General features: G+C 46.0%; 1 protein-coding gene across 1 annotated transcript in view; it reads right to left on the bottom strand.

Moving 5' to 3' along the window:
- ENPP1 (ectonucleotide pyrophosphatase/phosphodiesterase 1) overlaps window positions 1-7,556 on the bottom strand; it is a 57,071-nt gene extending 49,515 nt beyond the window's left edge. The window contains exon 1 of the mRNA XM_075145845.1: window positions 7,356-7,556. Within this exon, the coding sequence (XP_075001946.1) occupies window positions 7,356-7,547 (192 nt within the window). The 5' untranslated portion in view covers window positions 7,548-7,556. The remainder of the gene's footprint in view (window positions 1-7,355) is intronic.
- Between the last annotated feature and the right edge of the window lie 7,483 nt (window positions 7,557-15,039).

Genomic DNA, 15,039 nt, shown 5'->3' with positions numbered 1-15,039 from the left:
AGCTGGAATATGCCTTGGCTGAGTCTCCCCCACCTTGTTTTGGCAGCTCCATATAGCCATCTCTTGCCTATGTCCCCTGCCTGAGCTGTGTTACAGCCACACAGCAGTCGTGTCCATCCTGGTCAAGTACCCTACTGATCCAGACCCTGACTCAAACTCACGGACTTGACTTCGGACTTGCCTCATCACTGTATGTCTGGCAGTCTAGGCTATTGTCTGAACCTGGGTGAGCATCCCCAAACCTGCTTTGCTCACCTGGCTCAGGTACAGGGAGACCATCCCTTGTCAGTGAGGCCACTGTCCATGTCTGCCTTGTCACATCTGGATGCAGGTTTACCTTCTCTTTCATCATGACCTGCCCTCATCTAGGGCCTGACAGGTAGACAAAGACTATTACTGCAAAATTAGAGAAAGGTAATGAAAACTCGAAGGCGTGGATTGAGCTTTGAATGCTCGAGCAGGAAGTCTGAGCACACAAGACACTAATCACACTCCCAATCACTCATTTGGTTTGCCTGAACGGACCAAATGGCCGATCCTAGCACACTACAGCCTAATCCATCAGCAGGAAGTCTACACTCAAATTCCTAGGCACAACGTGGATGTTTTCAGGCAGGCTACCAGCCAGCAGTGTTGACAGAACAAGCCACACAGCTGGGTGTACCTTAGCCCGTACCAAGCTTTGCACTCCAGCTGGAGTCCAGGAAGCCAGAAGCATTCACACGCTGCACTCTGAGGGGTGACCGAAACCTCCCAGATGGCTTAAATCCTACAGCTCAGCTACATAAGAGAGTATCTTGCAGCCTGTCCTAAACTCCACACCATTTTGTCTATGCTGAAAGCAATACCTAAACTACCCAGCTTAAAGTGAGCTGACATATGCTTAGCAAAGTCACAATCACACCTTTGACTGTGGCACAGCCACACCCAAAGTCAACTTAGTCTGCAATAAAATTTAAAATTAATTCAATTATAAACAAAGGTGGTCCCTACTCTCCCTTAGTGAAGATTTTTCTATAAGTGGAACTTTTTGTTAAGTATGGACAAAGCCTCAATTTCTGCCAGTGTTTCTCTGGATAATATTTTTTATTTCATATCAGCTTCTGTCATCTAGGATAGGATATGCTGACTAGCTCTGTGAAGTAAAGTGCAAGTAAAGCAAGAATACAAGTCAACCCTGGAAACCCTTCAGAGTTAAAAGGGCTAAATATTTCTTAGCTTTTTACTGTGTAAGAGCAAGATTATTATTTTTGTCTTCAATACCCAACATGAAGGTACCCACTTGGAGAAGAGTAAAGAAATTGTGGGTTTACAGCTCCCTGCATATAATAAGAATTATTTGCAAAGTCTTCCTTGAAAAATGAGTTGACTGAAGAGAAACAATAAAAGTTACAATGATCTTAGAATTCACCAAAACCCAAATTTTCTTTTGAGGAATAACAATGTATTTATTGTACGTATTTATAGTTACAATCATATTGTAATTACATGCATTTAAGCAATATCAACAGCAAATGTGATTAAAAAAAAAAATCTTTTGTCAAACACCAGTTTTTACTGTGTCTTCAGAATTCAAAACAAGCCACCATTGGAGTTGGAGAGCTGTAATGTTGATGGAAGACAGGCAAGATACTTACTGTAAAACACCCTTGTTTCCAAACATTGGAATAGAGTTTCCTACAAAACATTAAAATATTGGAGATTGGCCAAGAACTGCTTTAATATTTCTGAACCAAAAGCGCTTCAAAGTCTATTTAAACTATGGGCATCCTGTCACTGACATTTTTTTCCTTCATATTTCACCAAAGGATATTTGATGCTAAAAAAATTAAATTGCCTAACAATCTGCCACTGTTAAGCTGTGTGGAGTTTCTTGGAACACAAAAGTCCCATCTAAGGTCACTCCAGCACTCTCACAGGAGCAAGAAATTTCAGCAAGGACTACTTTTCCTTACTGAAAAAGGAAAAAAGGCAAGGCACATAAAGCAAAACAGTACAGAAAAGGCTGAAATGGAATGATTTGCTGAGGGCCAAAAAAAGACTGGAGGAAAGACTGAATATGGCACCCAGATCTCCCAGACTCAGGCACAAAGTACAGTGTCCTTGAATCCACTGCTTAACAACTGACGGATACCCATAAAAATACCCACACCGAAGTTGGCTGAAGTTAATAACCATGTTCCAAATCACAAGGTTTGGGCACGAACACTTTCCTGTCGTTGTCTTTCCTCTCCTCACGAGTTAATTCCCGAGCCTGTATGATGAGCACAAAGGGAAAATCCGTGAGTTTGGAACCAGCTTTCTATGCAGTCCTTCCCCCGGGAATCAAGACCACATTGCAGCAACACAGCAGCAATGGCAGAAGACAGAGGAGCTCATCCAGTGATCACACCCCTCTCAGGAGCCCGAACCCGAGAGCAGAATAAGCTTTTGAAGGGTCTGGGCCACTTCGACAAGTCCAACTCATTTCCCACCTGCTCTCTCATTAACTGTTCCCCATCATTCCTTCTCCAACAGCAGATGTGGAAGAGAAAGTAAGATTAAGTTGACAAGTATACTAAATAAAATAATTAAATAGGTATTTCGCATCTTTTCTGGAGAAAGAATATAGAAATGCATTATTCCAAAAAAGTACTAACCTATACAAAAGTTTGGGCATCCTCAAACACATTTAGGAGGAAAACCATCAGCATTAAAACAACCAAACAGGCATGCAGTCTTCCAGACACCTACATAAGAAAAGGTTGTTCCCACACCTTCATCTCTGTGGGGGGGAAGAAAAAACAAACCAAACCAAACGAACCTACAGCCATCTCCAAAATCTGGACACAGCACACCCATCTTTACCTGTATGAGCAGAAAGTCAGCGGCTATGGGTTATTTTGGAAGAAAGTGGTGAAAAACTTTCAGGACTTGTATATAAAATATCTTGGTAGCCAACAGATCTCTCTTTTAGTCAGACTCTCTCCTGACTGCAGCAATGGTAGATATTAATTGACGAGAGATACTTTCCCTTGGGCCAAGACTATCTCACTTATTTATGATTTATGGGGATTTATGATTCGGCTGTTACACACTAAGCTTAATACAGAGATCAATGGACAACTGGAAACAGACTTACAGAATCATAAGGCTAGAAGGGACCTCAAGAGGTTTTTAGTCCAATCTCCTGCCCAAAGTTGGGTCAAAACTGAATTCAGACCTGGCTGCTCAGGGCTTTATGCTGTTAAGTCTTGAAAACTTCCAAGGGTGGAGACAACACAACCTGTTCCAACACTTCACTATCCTCATAGCGATTTCCCCCCCCTATATCCAAGAAACAAGAACCTCTCATTTCAATTTATGGCCATTGTCTTATTCTCCCACTGTGCACATCAGTACAGAGCCTGGTTCCATCTTCTTAATGATGTCTTCGGAGGTATGGGAAGGCTGCTGTTAGGTGTTCCTCTCCCAAGCCATCTCTTTCCCAGGCTGAACAAGCCCAGGTCCCTCAGCCTCTCCTCACAGGAGGAGAGCTCCAGCCCCAGACCACGTTGGTGGCACTCTGCTGAACTCGCTCCAGTTGAATTGATCTTTCCTGTTCTGGAGAGCCCCAGCCTGGACACAGTATTCCAGGTGGGATCTAACAAGTGCTGAGTTTAGGGAAAGAAAAAACTTCTCTTGGTTTACGAGTCCCTGGATACAGCCCAGCACACTTAACTTTCACTGCTAGATAAAAAGACAACAAAGATCAGTGCAGAGGCTCCCAAGGATGCCATCTTTACCATGGTATCCTTCACTGGCTTCACTTTGCAGATGACTACAAGGCCTTGGTCCCACCCACTGCCTTAGTCTGATCCTCAGGCTGATAAAGAGTTCATCCAAAAGAAAAAGTACCCAAACCTACAGGAGTGCAACTGCATATCCTGGATTGCTTCTCAGGGCACGTGCAACCAGCCATAAAACACAGAGCAGCTTTCTGGGAGTATGTGCCAGGAGTTACACTGTCTTAATTTGTTAAGTAAAACTTTTTTCATTCACAGGGATTATACAAGTTCTAGCTACCCTCTCAGTGAACTGCAGAAGGCAACTGAATAAAAGAAAATGTCAGAAGACTGCTTAGTGTTTGGCACATGCATGAAACAAAGACTTAGACTGCCTTAATGAAAAAAGTACAAGGACAAAATAATCCCAGACTTACAAAATATTTTTAAATGTATTCCCACAGCATTTTTTAAAACCTCACAATTTATTATCTTTATGCACTCTAAAATGCTTGAGTTACTCTTTAGAGGAGACGAACACATTCCAATGTCTCAGTCTGGGCCTTACCTGGAATTTTCTGATAATTTTTTTCTAATCACGAATTCTCAAGTTGCAAAAACTCCTTAAGAAATTTTCTAACAAAAGTGTCAGTTTAAGTGAGTTTTCCAGTTCTGACAAAGAAAGCCTGAAACTGTTGAAAAGAAACATTGTCTATTTTGTTACTTTTTTCCTCAATGTTTCAGCTGTTATAAATGCATGGAAAATTTTATTTTAATAGAATGAGTGAATCGGACCAAAATGCAACGCCTGAGAGTCACTGGCAAGTTGGAATAGAAAATCTCAAACCTAAGCAAGAGTTTCACCACTCTTGGGCAGCAGCGTGCTGCTCAGTCACACAACGGCAGCGGGTGAGCCTGGAGAGACTACAAACAGGCAGACAGCTCCTTGGGCTTTGAGGGACAAAGGTACAAGCTCAGAAAATTAGCAAGACACTAAATGAAAAGGTGTGCACAGAAATTACATAAATGGATAAAAGGATCACCGTCTCTCATGATGACTTAAAACTGGCTGTTTTCATTCCGTTGCTTTAGGGAAGCACCATGGGTTAGTAAACCCCTGTGGGCCTGTCCCACCATTTGCAGAACCCTCCCTGTGCAGCAGCAACAGAAGAGCGACCTGCATGGTATGAAAACCTACAGCTGAACTTAAAATCACGCCTTCCATAACAAGCACTGCTAGAAGTGGAGGTGACTCTATACCACTTCCTTATCTACCTACATCCTGCCTCAACCAATGTACATTCAGTTAACAATTAAGTGCTGCCACGTAGCACAGAGCTTCTGAAGCAACCAACAAAACCCATGGGTAGAGTCCGCATGGTGCAACCCATGGGAACTCTGCAGTTCCTCTGTAATTGGGTAAGGTTGGCTCATGGACGGAATCTGGGAACATTGAGGTTGTGTTCACAAATTGTACAGACATCTATGGGTGGCAGGCATGCGGATCGGAAGAGGGGAAAGCACGTAAGTCTGTGCTTTCCAGAAAAATGAAAAAAGTAATTCAAGTATTCTCTAATCACCAGAAACGCATCATCAGTTTTTACAAAAAATTCATCATAAACTTACCTGAAACCAGACTTTTTTATCTACCCAAATAAAAGAAGCAACAGTGCATACAACTAGCATAAATGCAAGCAAAGGGAGTTTACCTATGTCTAGTCACTTTTACAATTTCACACCGGAACTCAAAACACCAAGTAGATAACTCTACGCACTTCTTTCTTACACCAGGATGATATCATCAATGCATTAAAAATGCATTGGCTTGTAAGAAAGAGCAAAGTTGCATTTTCAGCTCCAGTTTTCCACTTTCTAACATGATGTTTAGGTTAAATATATTCTTGTTTTACTCAATCCAATATCACCTACAGTATTTAGAAAGTTTTTCAAGTTCTCTCTGAATACTCTAAATTATCTCAGTGTCTGCAATAGCTGAAAACAATACTGCAGTCATTTATATTTAGAAGTTTTAAATTATTTCTGTATAGATGACGTATATTTCTCTCCGACACTTTAGTCAGCACAGGATGAACTTTTTGCCAGTTCTCAGGGAAGAGCTATGGTTTGGAAAATAAGGACTTAATTCAGAAGAGTAAGTACCCACAAACATTTTAACTTGTTCTCAACTCCAGTCTTTAAGTGGCTATGTACCTCTAATCATTTTGTTGCATTAGAGCCTAAAAAGCCCAGAGCAACAGCATTAGGTTTTGTACAGTATATGATTATTTTCCACTATTACTACCTATTTCTAAGCCTGAAAAAAGCTGAGCTGTTTTCACCATCCAACTGCAATGGTTTTTACGGCACAACCTAACCTCTCCAGAAGACAACAAAGTAATGAAAGAAGCTACATACAGCTACCGTTACTTAAGAGGACTTTTCATCAGAATGGTAGCCAAAAAATCTTCTACATGGAAACTACCATAGACCCTTACATGAATTTTGATATTTTTCTTATAATGTTCTAACAAACTTGGAAAGGCAACTTATCACCCATTATGTCAGAAAGTATGACCAAAACGTAGTCGCTACAATATGGTGGACAGTTTATTTGAAACAGTAACCAGATTACAAAGCTATAGGTAAATTTGGAAAGGCATCTTGACCCTTATGCTTTACTGCACTGAAAGAGGACTACTTATGGAGAGAGAGATATATATATGTAATAAAGCCTGCTGCATTTCCGCTGAGGCTTCCTTCCAAGAATGCCGCAGTTCTTTCACCTGGATAATGATTTTAGCCTCATAATGATCACTCCAGGCAGTCTGGAAGGACTTATTTATTATAATTATCCTACAGGGAGGATAATTATAATACAGCAGCATGGCTAAAACTGGAAAGTGACCTACCTGCTAACAATGGCTTTGGCCACGGGGCCTCCGAACCAGGGCTGAAAGTAGCTCCAAGCAGCACTTGGAGACAAACTTTCAATCCACAGTACTTCAAATTCAGTGAAAAGCAAGTTTTTATACTTTCGCCATCCTTTCAGCTCTTGAATTCTTTTTAGGTTTTCCAGCCATATTTTCCTGTTTAAACCTGTTGTTGTCTTCCCTGGTGTGTCCCCCGCTCCAAACAGCTAAAACCACATGATGGAAGGTGGGACAACCATTAACGCTACAACAGAATCGAGACGATTCAACCGTGAGCGTTGTCAAAAAAGAGTAAAACAAATCAGCTGAAAAACTACGAATCCCCTTTCGGGCAGGTTGCTGTCTATAAGCAACGCTCAAGCCAGCTCCTGCGGCGGGAGCCGTCCCGCAGTCCCGGGCGCCGCTGGTGCCGAGAGCGGCTTCCCTCTCCCGACGCCGCTCCAGACCGCCGGGACAGACCCCCGGGAGGCTCTGAACGCCCCGCCACGGGCTCCTCGCCCCGCCACGGGCTCCTCTCCCCGCCCCGCGGGGCCGGGGAGAGGCTTGTCCGTCCCCGGCGCCGCGGGGCGAAACACCTGCCCTCTGCCGCGCCGCTTCCTCACGCACCCGCCGGCGCGGCGAGCCCCGGGGAAGCCGGCCGGCCCCAAGCCGCCGCCGGCCCCCGCTGCGCCCCGGCCCTTACCAGGGAGAGCACTTTGTAGGTGTTGGGGTCCTTGCTCTTGCCGCCCGGAGCTTTGTCCGGCTCCTCGGCCACCTCCATGGCCGGCAGCATGGGCACGGCCGCAGCCTGCAGCCCGCCGTCGGTCGCCCCTATCCCGCCGAGGTGGTCCTCATGGCCCTTCCCCGCCGCCGCTTGCTGCCCGTTGCCCTGCATGGCCCCTGCCTCTCTGCCCTCCGCCCGCCGCGGCCCCGGCTATTAATAGCGTGGCGGCTCGGCACGGCTCCGCCCCGGAGCGCGGCCGCCGGCGGGCCCCGCCGGCACCCCCGCCGGCCGCGGTGCGGAGGGGGGAGCGGGCTCTTCCCCTCCCTGCCCGCCCCGCTCGGCCGCCCCGCGCTTTCCGCCCCCTCCGCGCAGGTGAGGGCGGGCCGCGGCCGCCCCTCCCTGCGGGCAGGGCGGCGGCGGGGCCCGGGGCTGGCGGGGGTGCCGCCGCAACTCGCCCTGACATCACGGCGCTCCAAAATAGCGGCCGGGGGAGGGCGCCGGGCCGTGTTTACGAGGGAGCGCGGAGAAAGTTTCCGCCGCCAGACCCTCGCCGCGGGAAGCGGGCGGAGGCGGCGGCGCGGCCTTCCCCGAAGCCGCCCGGCGGCCCCGGCGGCAGCGCAGGTGTGGGCGGGGGCGGGGGCGGGGGCGGGGGCTGCCGGTGCCGGTGCCCCCGGAGGCACGCACCCAGCGCTCGGCGCGGCTTTGCAACCCGCGCTCTGCTGGCCGCTGCTGCTGATCTCCGCAGGCTGAAGGTGCTTCTCTGCCTGCCTTCCCGGGGAGGGGTTCCCCTCCCGTCTCTCCCCGCTGAGCCCACGGAAACCCCCCACACGGGGCATCAGGCCAGCCGGGTGGCCGCACAGCCGGGGCGGGAGCTCCGCAGGCAGCTTCAGTGCCCTTCCAGGGGACATCTCTTCTCTTTTGGGGTGACTTGGGGTGAACTGCCGCCAGGCCAGGCCGTGCTCAGAGGGTCCAGCGGCGTTAGGGTGAAATTCGTATTTGGGTACCCTTCCGAGTCTCCTGTTTGGACAGGCACCATGTTGCTCCATGGTATCGCCTCCCACTGATTCTCGCTAAATTCAGCTAAATTGGCCAGGGAGAGGTGCGCTGTTAGCATTTTTAGCCACCCTCTCTGCCAGTGGGGAAAGCCAGTTCGATCCGCCATGTGTAGGGCATGGCGGTTGCTGCAGGGACTGTGAGCATGCCTCATGCCTGCTGGCTCCGGGGAATATATTATTCTTTGTTTCTCTAAGAGATGTGGGAGTGTTCAGTAGCATCAAGACTCGCAAAGTATGCTTACGCTTCAAATTGCTAAAAGTATCCATTTTCCATTATTTCTTAGGTTATTATAGTATGTATAGTTATGTATATTGACATTAGACTTAGTCTTTCAGTTCTAAAGTGGTGATGGTTTTGATTTCCCAGGGCTTGAGGAGTCTATGGTAGATTTATTTCACTGTCAGTGTACTCAGAAAAGAGTGGCACCTGCATAGTTTCTGGAAAAATCCATAGTTTCTGAAAAATAGCTACGGTGAAATGAAAATTTCCTTTGGAAGTGATTTTGATCCCTATCAAAATGTTGTTGCTCTGTTTTCTGTTTCAGCTGAGTTGCACAGTCAAGCTGCCACTACAATTTTCCTTTAAAAATAATTGTAAAGATACAGCACTTACATGACTGCTGGTCTGTAGCGCTACTGCAGCTCACAGCATACTGAAGGTTACTGCAGAGCTGCCCGCATATGCCTGTTGTCATCTAATGAGGTTCCATAGCTGCAGTCTTGAGAGTTTCTACACTAATATTTCACTTGATCGCAAAGAAAAGAAAAAGGCAACGGAAACAGTGAGGACTAAGCTCTTGAGTCCACACTAAGAGTCTCCTTCATTCCATTAACGGGGCATTTCAAACAACTGTCCAACTAAGCAGCCAACTTATGCGTTCAAGGATTTTGACATTTAAACTATTAAAAAAATGTAAATTGAACACTGATTGTCTGATAACTTTAAAACACTCATGAAAACTGACATAGCCAAATTGGGGTTTTTTTCAGTGAATGTGGGTTTAATAACTAGCGCAACAAGAGGCAGCAACAACCTCACTTTTTTTTTTTTTCCTAAAAATGAAAAGATACTGCGATCACGTGGTTTTAAGTTAAAATCTCCTTTTTCTTTCCAGTCACGCTGGCAGGAAAGAAAATGTCTTCCCCCATTAAAAAAAAAAAAATCAGAGAAAATTAAAAGCTTTCAGGTGTTTTTTTACAGATAATGAAAACTTCATTCTTCATGTTTTTGTATGTAGAAAGATATTAATTTTAAGAATAAGTCAAATAGAAATCTCTTTTCTTGTCCTGTGTAAGTCATCCACTCAAAAGTTTGAATAGCATATGCTGTGTGCTGATGATTCAATGGAAATTACGTATAACTACATTGCACACAAAAATGAATCTTTTTTTCCATAGAAAGAAAGGATATTCTGCAGCTGGAGCTAACTTCTGAGTTGTTCATTCAGTAACTATTCATTAACGGTTACTTTCCTATGTACAAATATTCATGAAATACCCTCAATTTTATCATTTCTTTCTGTGTCAATACAAACAGTTAAGGTGCTTCAGGCTAAGCATGGAAAATAATTAACCTACCAGTGAGAAGTATGCTCATTTCGGTTGACTGACAGGGTGTCAAGGTACTCTAGACAACAGGAGAATGGAAAATCAGCAAGGACTAAGTTTTGACGCTGAAGAAATCAGGTGAAAAATCTTTTCTGTTGAATACTGGGGGAAGAGATGAAACATTTCCGATGTTAAACCTTCAGAAATCTACAGCTGCTTGATCTCTTTGGGAGGAGATTGTTAAATAGCAGTCAATACCATTTTAAAAAATCTGTGACAAAAGACGTCATTGTGCAATGAATTAATTGCAGGGATTACTGAGGTTGCAAATCCAAATTCCAAAAAATCGGCTGTGGCCATTTCAACAGAGACCGAGGAAGCTTTTGAGGAAGCCAGGGCTGCTGCCAGCACAGCTGCCAGCTCCAGCTGTGGCTGAATCAAGCTGCCTCACCGAATATCAAGGGAGAACAGCAGCAACACCAGCGTTGTGTTTCCAGGACTTGTCTGTAAAGGGAGTCATCAGAGATTATCAATTTTAATTTGTTGTGCAGCTGTTAGCAGCTGCAGGGAAGACAAATGAACATAAATGATCTAGTAGGAGAGAAAGGTAAACATAGGGAGTTTTCCACGCTGCTGCATCCCAGAGCTTGTAACACTTGCCACTTGCATTTTTTTACCTTGGTAAAATCTCCACCAAATGTCTGTTTCTTAGAAAGACTGGAGCAAACACCATGTACCCGCATAACCCTCATCCGACCCCAGTTTGTGAGGTGGCTGTGGCACAAATAGGAGCTATGGGCTGGCAACAGAGGGTGTAAATTGCACCTCGTTGCATGAGTGGGCTATCCGCTCACTCCAGCCAGAGCGTGGAGACCTTTGCTGCTCTCGCAGCAGGGGGACAGGCTGAGCTTGCAGGCAGAGGAATACCATCCTGCAGGCTGCCTGTGATCATCAGCCCCAGGCTGGCTGGGTCTTGACCCTTAAATTGCAGCATAAACCTTCTCCCGGTGGTTGTGGCAAGTATTTCGTATTGCGTTATCTATAATCCTCAGCAAAATTTCTGTAGTCATTAAAAAGGTCAGGAGCTCCAGACTAAAAGCCTGAAGCTGCTTGTTAAAGAACGTTGCTGCTCAGTGTAACACTGGACTCTCCACCTTACGGAGGCTAATGAAGCTCTGTTTCTCAGCTCCTACTGTGAGGACTCCTCTGGCGGCGTTGCATGAGAGCTGCATTGTAAACTATTCTACAAATCAATGAAAAATTAGCAATTATCTTAGTATCTGAGATATCCTTATGGGGAGTTTTATTTAGCACTCAAGTATGTCTAAAACTTAACAAAAATGGAAGAAATCCTTAATAAAAGGGACAAATGAAACTGGAGGTATATCTGAAACTGTTTTATTGTATCTGGCAGTAATGCCTAAAATGAAGTCAGAAATCCCATGGCATTTATGGGACGTGGACAGGGACATCTTCAACTAGATCAGGTTGCTCAGAGCCCTATCCAACCTGAACTTGAATGTTTCCAGGGATGGGCATGTACCACCTCTCTGGGCAACCTGGTCCAGTGTTTCACCACCCTCACTGTAAAACATTTCTTCCTTATATCTAGTCTAAACCTACCTCCTTTTAGTTTAAAACCATTACCCCTTGTCCTGTCACAACAGGCCCTACTAAAAAGTTTGTCCATATCTTTCTTATAAGCCCCCTTTAAGTACTGAAAGGCCGCAATAAGGTCTCCCCAAAGCCTTCTCTTCTCCAGGCTGAATAACCCCAACTCTCTCAGCCTTTCCTCATAGGAGAGGCGTTCCACCCCCCTGATAATTTCTGTGGCCCTCCTCTGGACCCACTCCATGTCTTTCTTGTGCTGAGGGCTCCAGAGCTGGAGGCAGTACTCCAGGTGGGGTCTCACCAGAGCAGAGTAGAGGGGCAGAATCACCTCCCTCGTCCTGCTGGCCACGCTTCTTTTGATGCAGCCCAGTTTGCCTTCTGGGCTGTGAGCGCGCATTGCCGGCTCATGTCCAGCTTTTCATCCACCAGTACCCCCAAGTCCTTCTCGGCAGGGCTGCTCTCAATCCCTTCATCCCCCAGCCTGTATTGATACCAGGAGTTGCCCCAACCCAGGTGCAGGACCTTGTACGTGGCCTTGTTGAACCTCATGAGGTTCACATCAGCCCACTTCTCGAGCTTGTCCAGGTCCCTCTGGATGGCATCCCGTCCCTCAGGCATGTCAACCACACCGCTCGGCTTGATGTCATCTGCAAACTTGCTGAGGATGCACTCGATCCCACTGCCTGTGTCATTGATGAAGGTATTAAACAGTACTGGTCCCAATACGGACCCCTGCGGGACACCACTTGTCACCGATCTCCATCTGGACATTGAGCCAGTTGACCACTACACTCTGGATGTGACCATCGAACCAATTCCTCATCCACCAGACAGTCCACCCATCAAATCCATATCTCTCCAGTTTAGAGAGAAGGATGTTGTGCGTTGTTGTGTCAAAGGCCTTACAGAAGTCCAGGTAGACAACATTGGTAGCCCTTCCCATGTCCACTGATGTAGTCACTCCATCATAGAAGGCCACTAGGTTGGTCAGGCAGGACTTGCCCTTGGTGAAGCCATGCTGGCTGTCTCGAATCAGCTCCCTGTCCTCCATGTGCCTTAGCATAGCTCCCAGGAGGATCTGTTCCATGATCTTCCCAGGCACGGAGGTGAGACTGGCTGGTCTGTAGTTCCCCAGGTCTTCCTTTTTTCCCTTTTTAAAAATGGGGGTTATGTTTCCCATTTTCCAGTCAGCGGGAACCTCACTGACTGCCACGACTTCTCAAATACGATGGATAGTGGCTTAGCAACTTCATCCGCCAGTTCCCTCGGGACCCGTGGGTGGATGTCATCAGGTCCCATGGACTTGTGCACCTTCAGGTTTTTTAGATGGTCTCGAACCTGATTTTCGCCTACAGTGGGCAGCTCTTCATTCTCCCAGTCCTCGCTTTTGTCTTCTGCGGCTTGGGCGGTGAGGCTCAAGCACTTGCCAGTGAAGACCAAGGCAAAAAAGTCATTGAGTACCTCAGCCTTCTCCGTATCCCAGGTAACCAGGTTTCCTATTTCATTCTGGAGAGGGCCCACATTTTCCCTAGTCTTCCTTTTATCCCCGATGTACATATGGAAGCTTTTCTTGTTGCCCTTGACGTCCCTGGCCAGATTAAATTCTATCAGGGCTTTAGCTTTCCTAACCTGATCTCTGGCTGCTCAGACAATTCCTCTGTATTTCTCCCAGGCTACCTGTCCTTGCTTCCACCCTCTGTAGGCTTCCTTTTTGTGTTTGAGTGTGTCCAGGAGCTCCTTGTTCATCCATGCAGGCCCACTGGTGTTTTTGCCTGATTTCCTCTTTGTTGGGATGCGTCACTTCTGAGCTTGGAGGAAGTGATCCTTGAATAGTAACCAGCTTTCTTGGGCCCCTCTTCCCTCCAGGGCTTTGTCCCGTGGCATTCTACCAAGCAGATCCCTGAAGAGGCCAAAGTGTGTCCAGGCCAAAGAGGCCTGGAGTGTGTCCAGAGAAGAGCAACGAAGCTGGTGAAGAGCCTGGAGCACAAGTCTTATGAGGAGCAGCTGAGGAAACTGGGGTTGTTTAGCCTGGAGAAGAGGGGAGACCTTGTTGCTCTCTACAACTACCAGAAAGGAGGTTGTAGCAAGGTGGGTGTTGGTCTCTTCTGCCAAGTAACTAGCGATAAGATGAGAGGAAATGGCCTCAAGTTGCGCCAAGGGAGGTTTAGACTGGACATTAAGAAAAACTTCTTTACTGAAAGAGTGGTCAGGCCTTGGAACAGGCTGCCCAGGGAAGTGGTTGAGTCACCATCCCTGGAAGTATTTAAAAGACGTAGATGAGGTGCTTAGGGACATGGTGTAGTGGGCATGGTGGTGTTGGGTTGACGGTTGGACTCGATGATCTTAGAGGTCTTTTCCAACCTTAATGATTCTATGATTCTATGATTCTATGATTCTATTCTATGATTCTAAGTCTGCTCTCATGAAGTCCAGAGTAGTGAGCTTGCTCTGCGCCCTCCTCGGTGCCCTAAGGATCTTGAACTCCACCATTTCATGGTCACTGCAGCCAAGGCTGCCCTTGAGCCTCACAAGGAGGAGCTAACCAACCCCTCCTTGTTGGTGAGAACAAGGTCCAGCACAGCACCTCTCCTCGTTGGCTTCTCTACCACTTAGAGAAGGAAGTTACCATCGACGCAGTCCAGGAACCTCCCGGATTGCTTATGCCCTGCCATGTTGTCCCTCCAACAGATATCGGGGTGGTTGAAGTCCCCCATGAGGACCAGGGCTTGTGAACGTGAGGCTGCTCCTATCTGTCTACAGAGGGCAAAGAATTACCCATTTACCCATTTTTGCAAAGAATCACCCATTTTTTGGCTGTTTTACTGGTTTTCAAGAAAAATATGAGCTAAGGATAATAAACTGATCTCCTAATATTTCCTATATCATTGAAAAACAGCATAATCCTGCCTGCTTTCAGTCTTAGTTTGGCATATATTATTGCAAATTTAATAACTGTTAATCTAACAGTTGTTAGATTGCTGGCAACAATACAAGCAAACTATGAAAAGACTTTATTTTAGCAATAGGAAATATTTGCTTGACAGTGATTGCCTGTCTCTCTAAGCTATATAAAAATATCTTTATTTGATTTCAGAAAAAATGCCTAAACACCTTTAAACTATAAAATCCTGACATGACGACAATGTATTGGCAGTATTTGGTGGGAAGCACGTTATAAGATATTTGAATACTTTAATGCTACCCAAGGAGACATTCATTATGCTCTTATCAGTGTAATCTCTCTAGCAAACACATTTTTAATACCTAATTCGCCAAGTGGTCTGCACAAGCAAGCCTATTACCAGGAAGAATACTTTTGTATCTGCGGTGGAAAAATGTTCACCAACAAGAAGGAAAAAAAAGGAAAAATACTGTATTAGAGTAACCAGTCCAGTGGTTTCTTGAAGACCTGAAGGTCTTCAAGACACTGAAGGTCAGTGCTGCTTCTA

Source organism: Calonectris borealis, chromosome 3, assembly GCF_964195595.1.
Source record: "Calonectris borealis chromosome 3, bCalBor7.hap1.2, whole genome shotgun sequence".
In the NCBI taxonomy this organism is placed as follows: Eukaryota; Metazoa; Chordata; class Aves; order Procellariiformes; family Procellariidae; genus Calonectris; species Calonectris borealis.
Note: the sequence above shows the minus strand (reverse complement) of the source record. Positions and strands in the feature narration are given on the sequence as shown.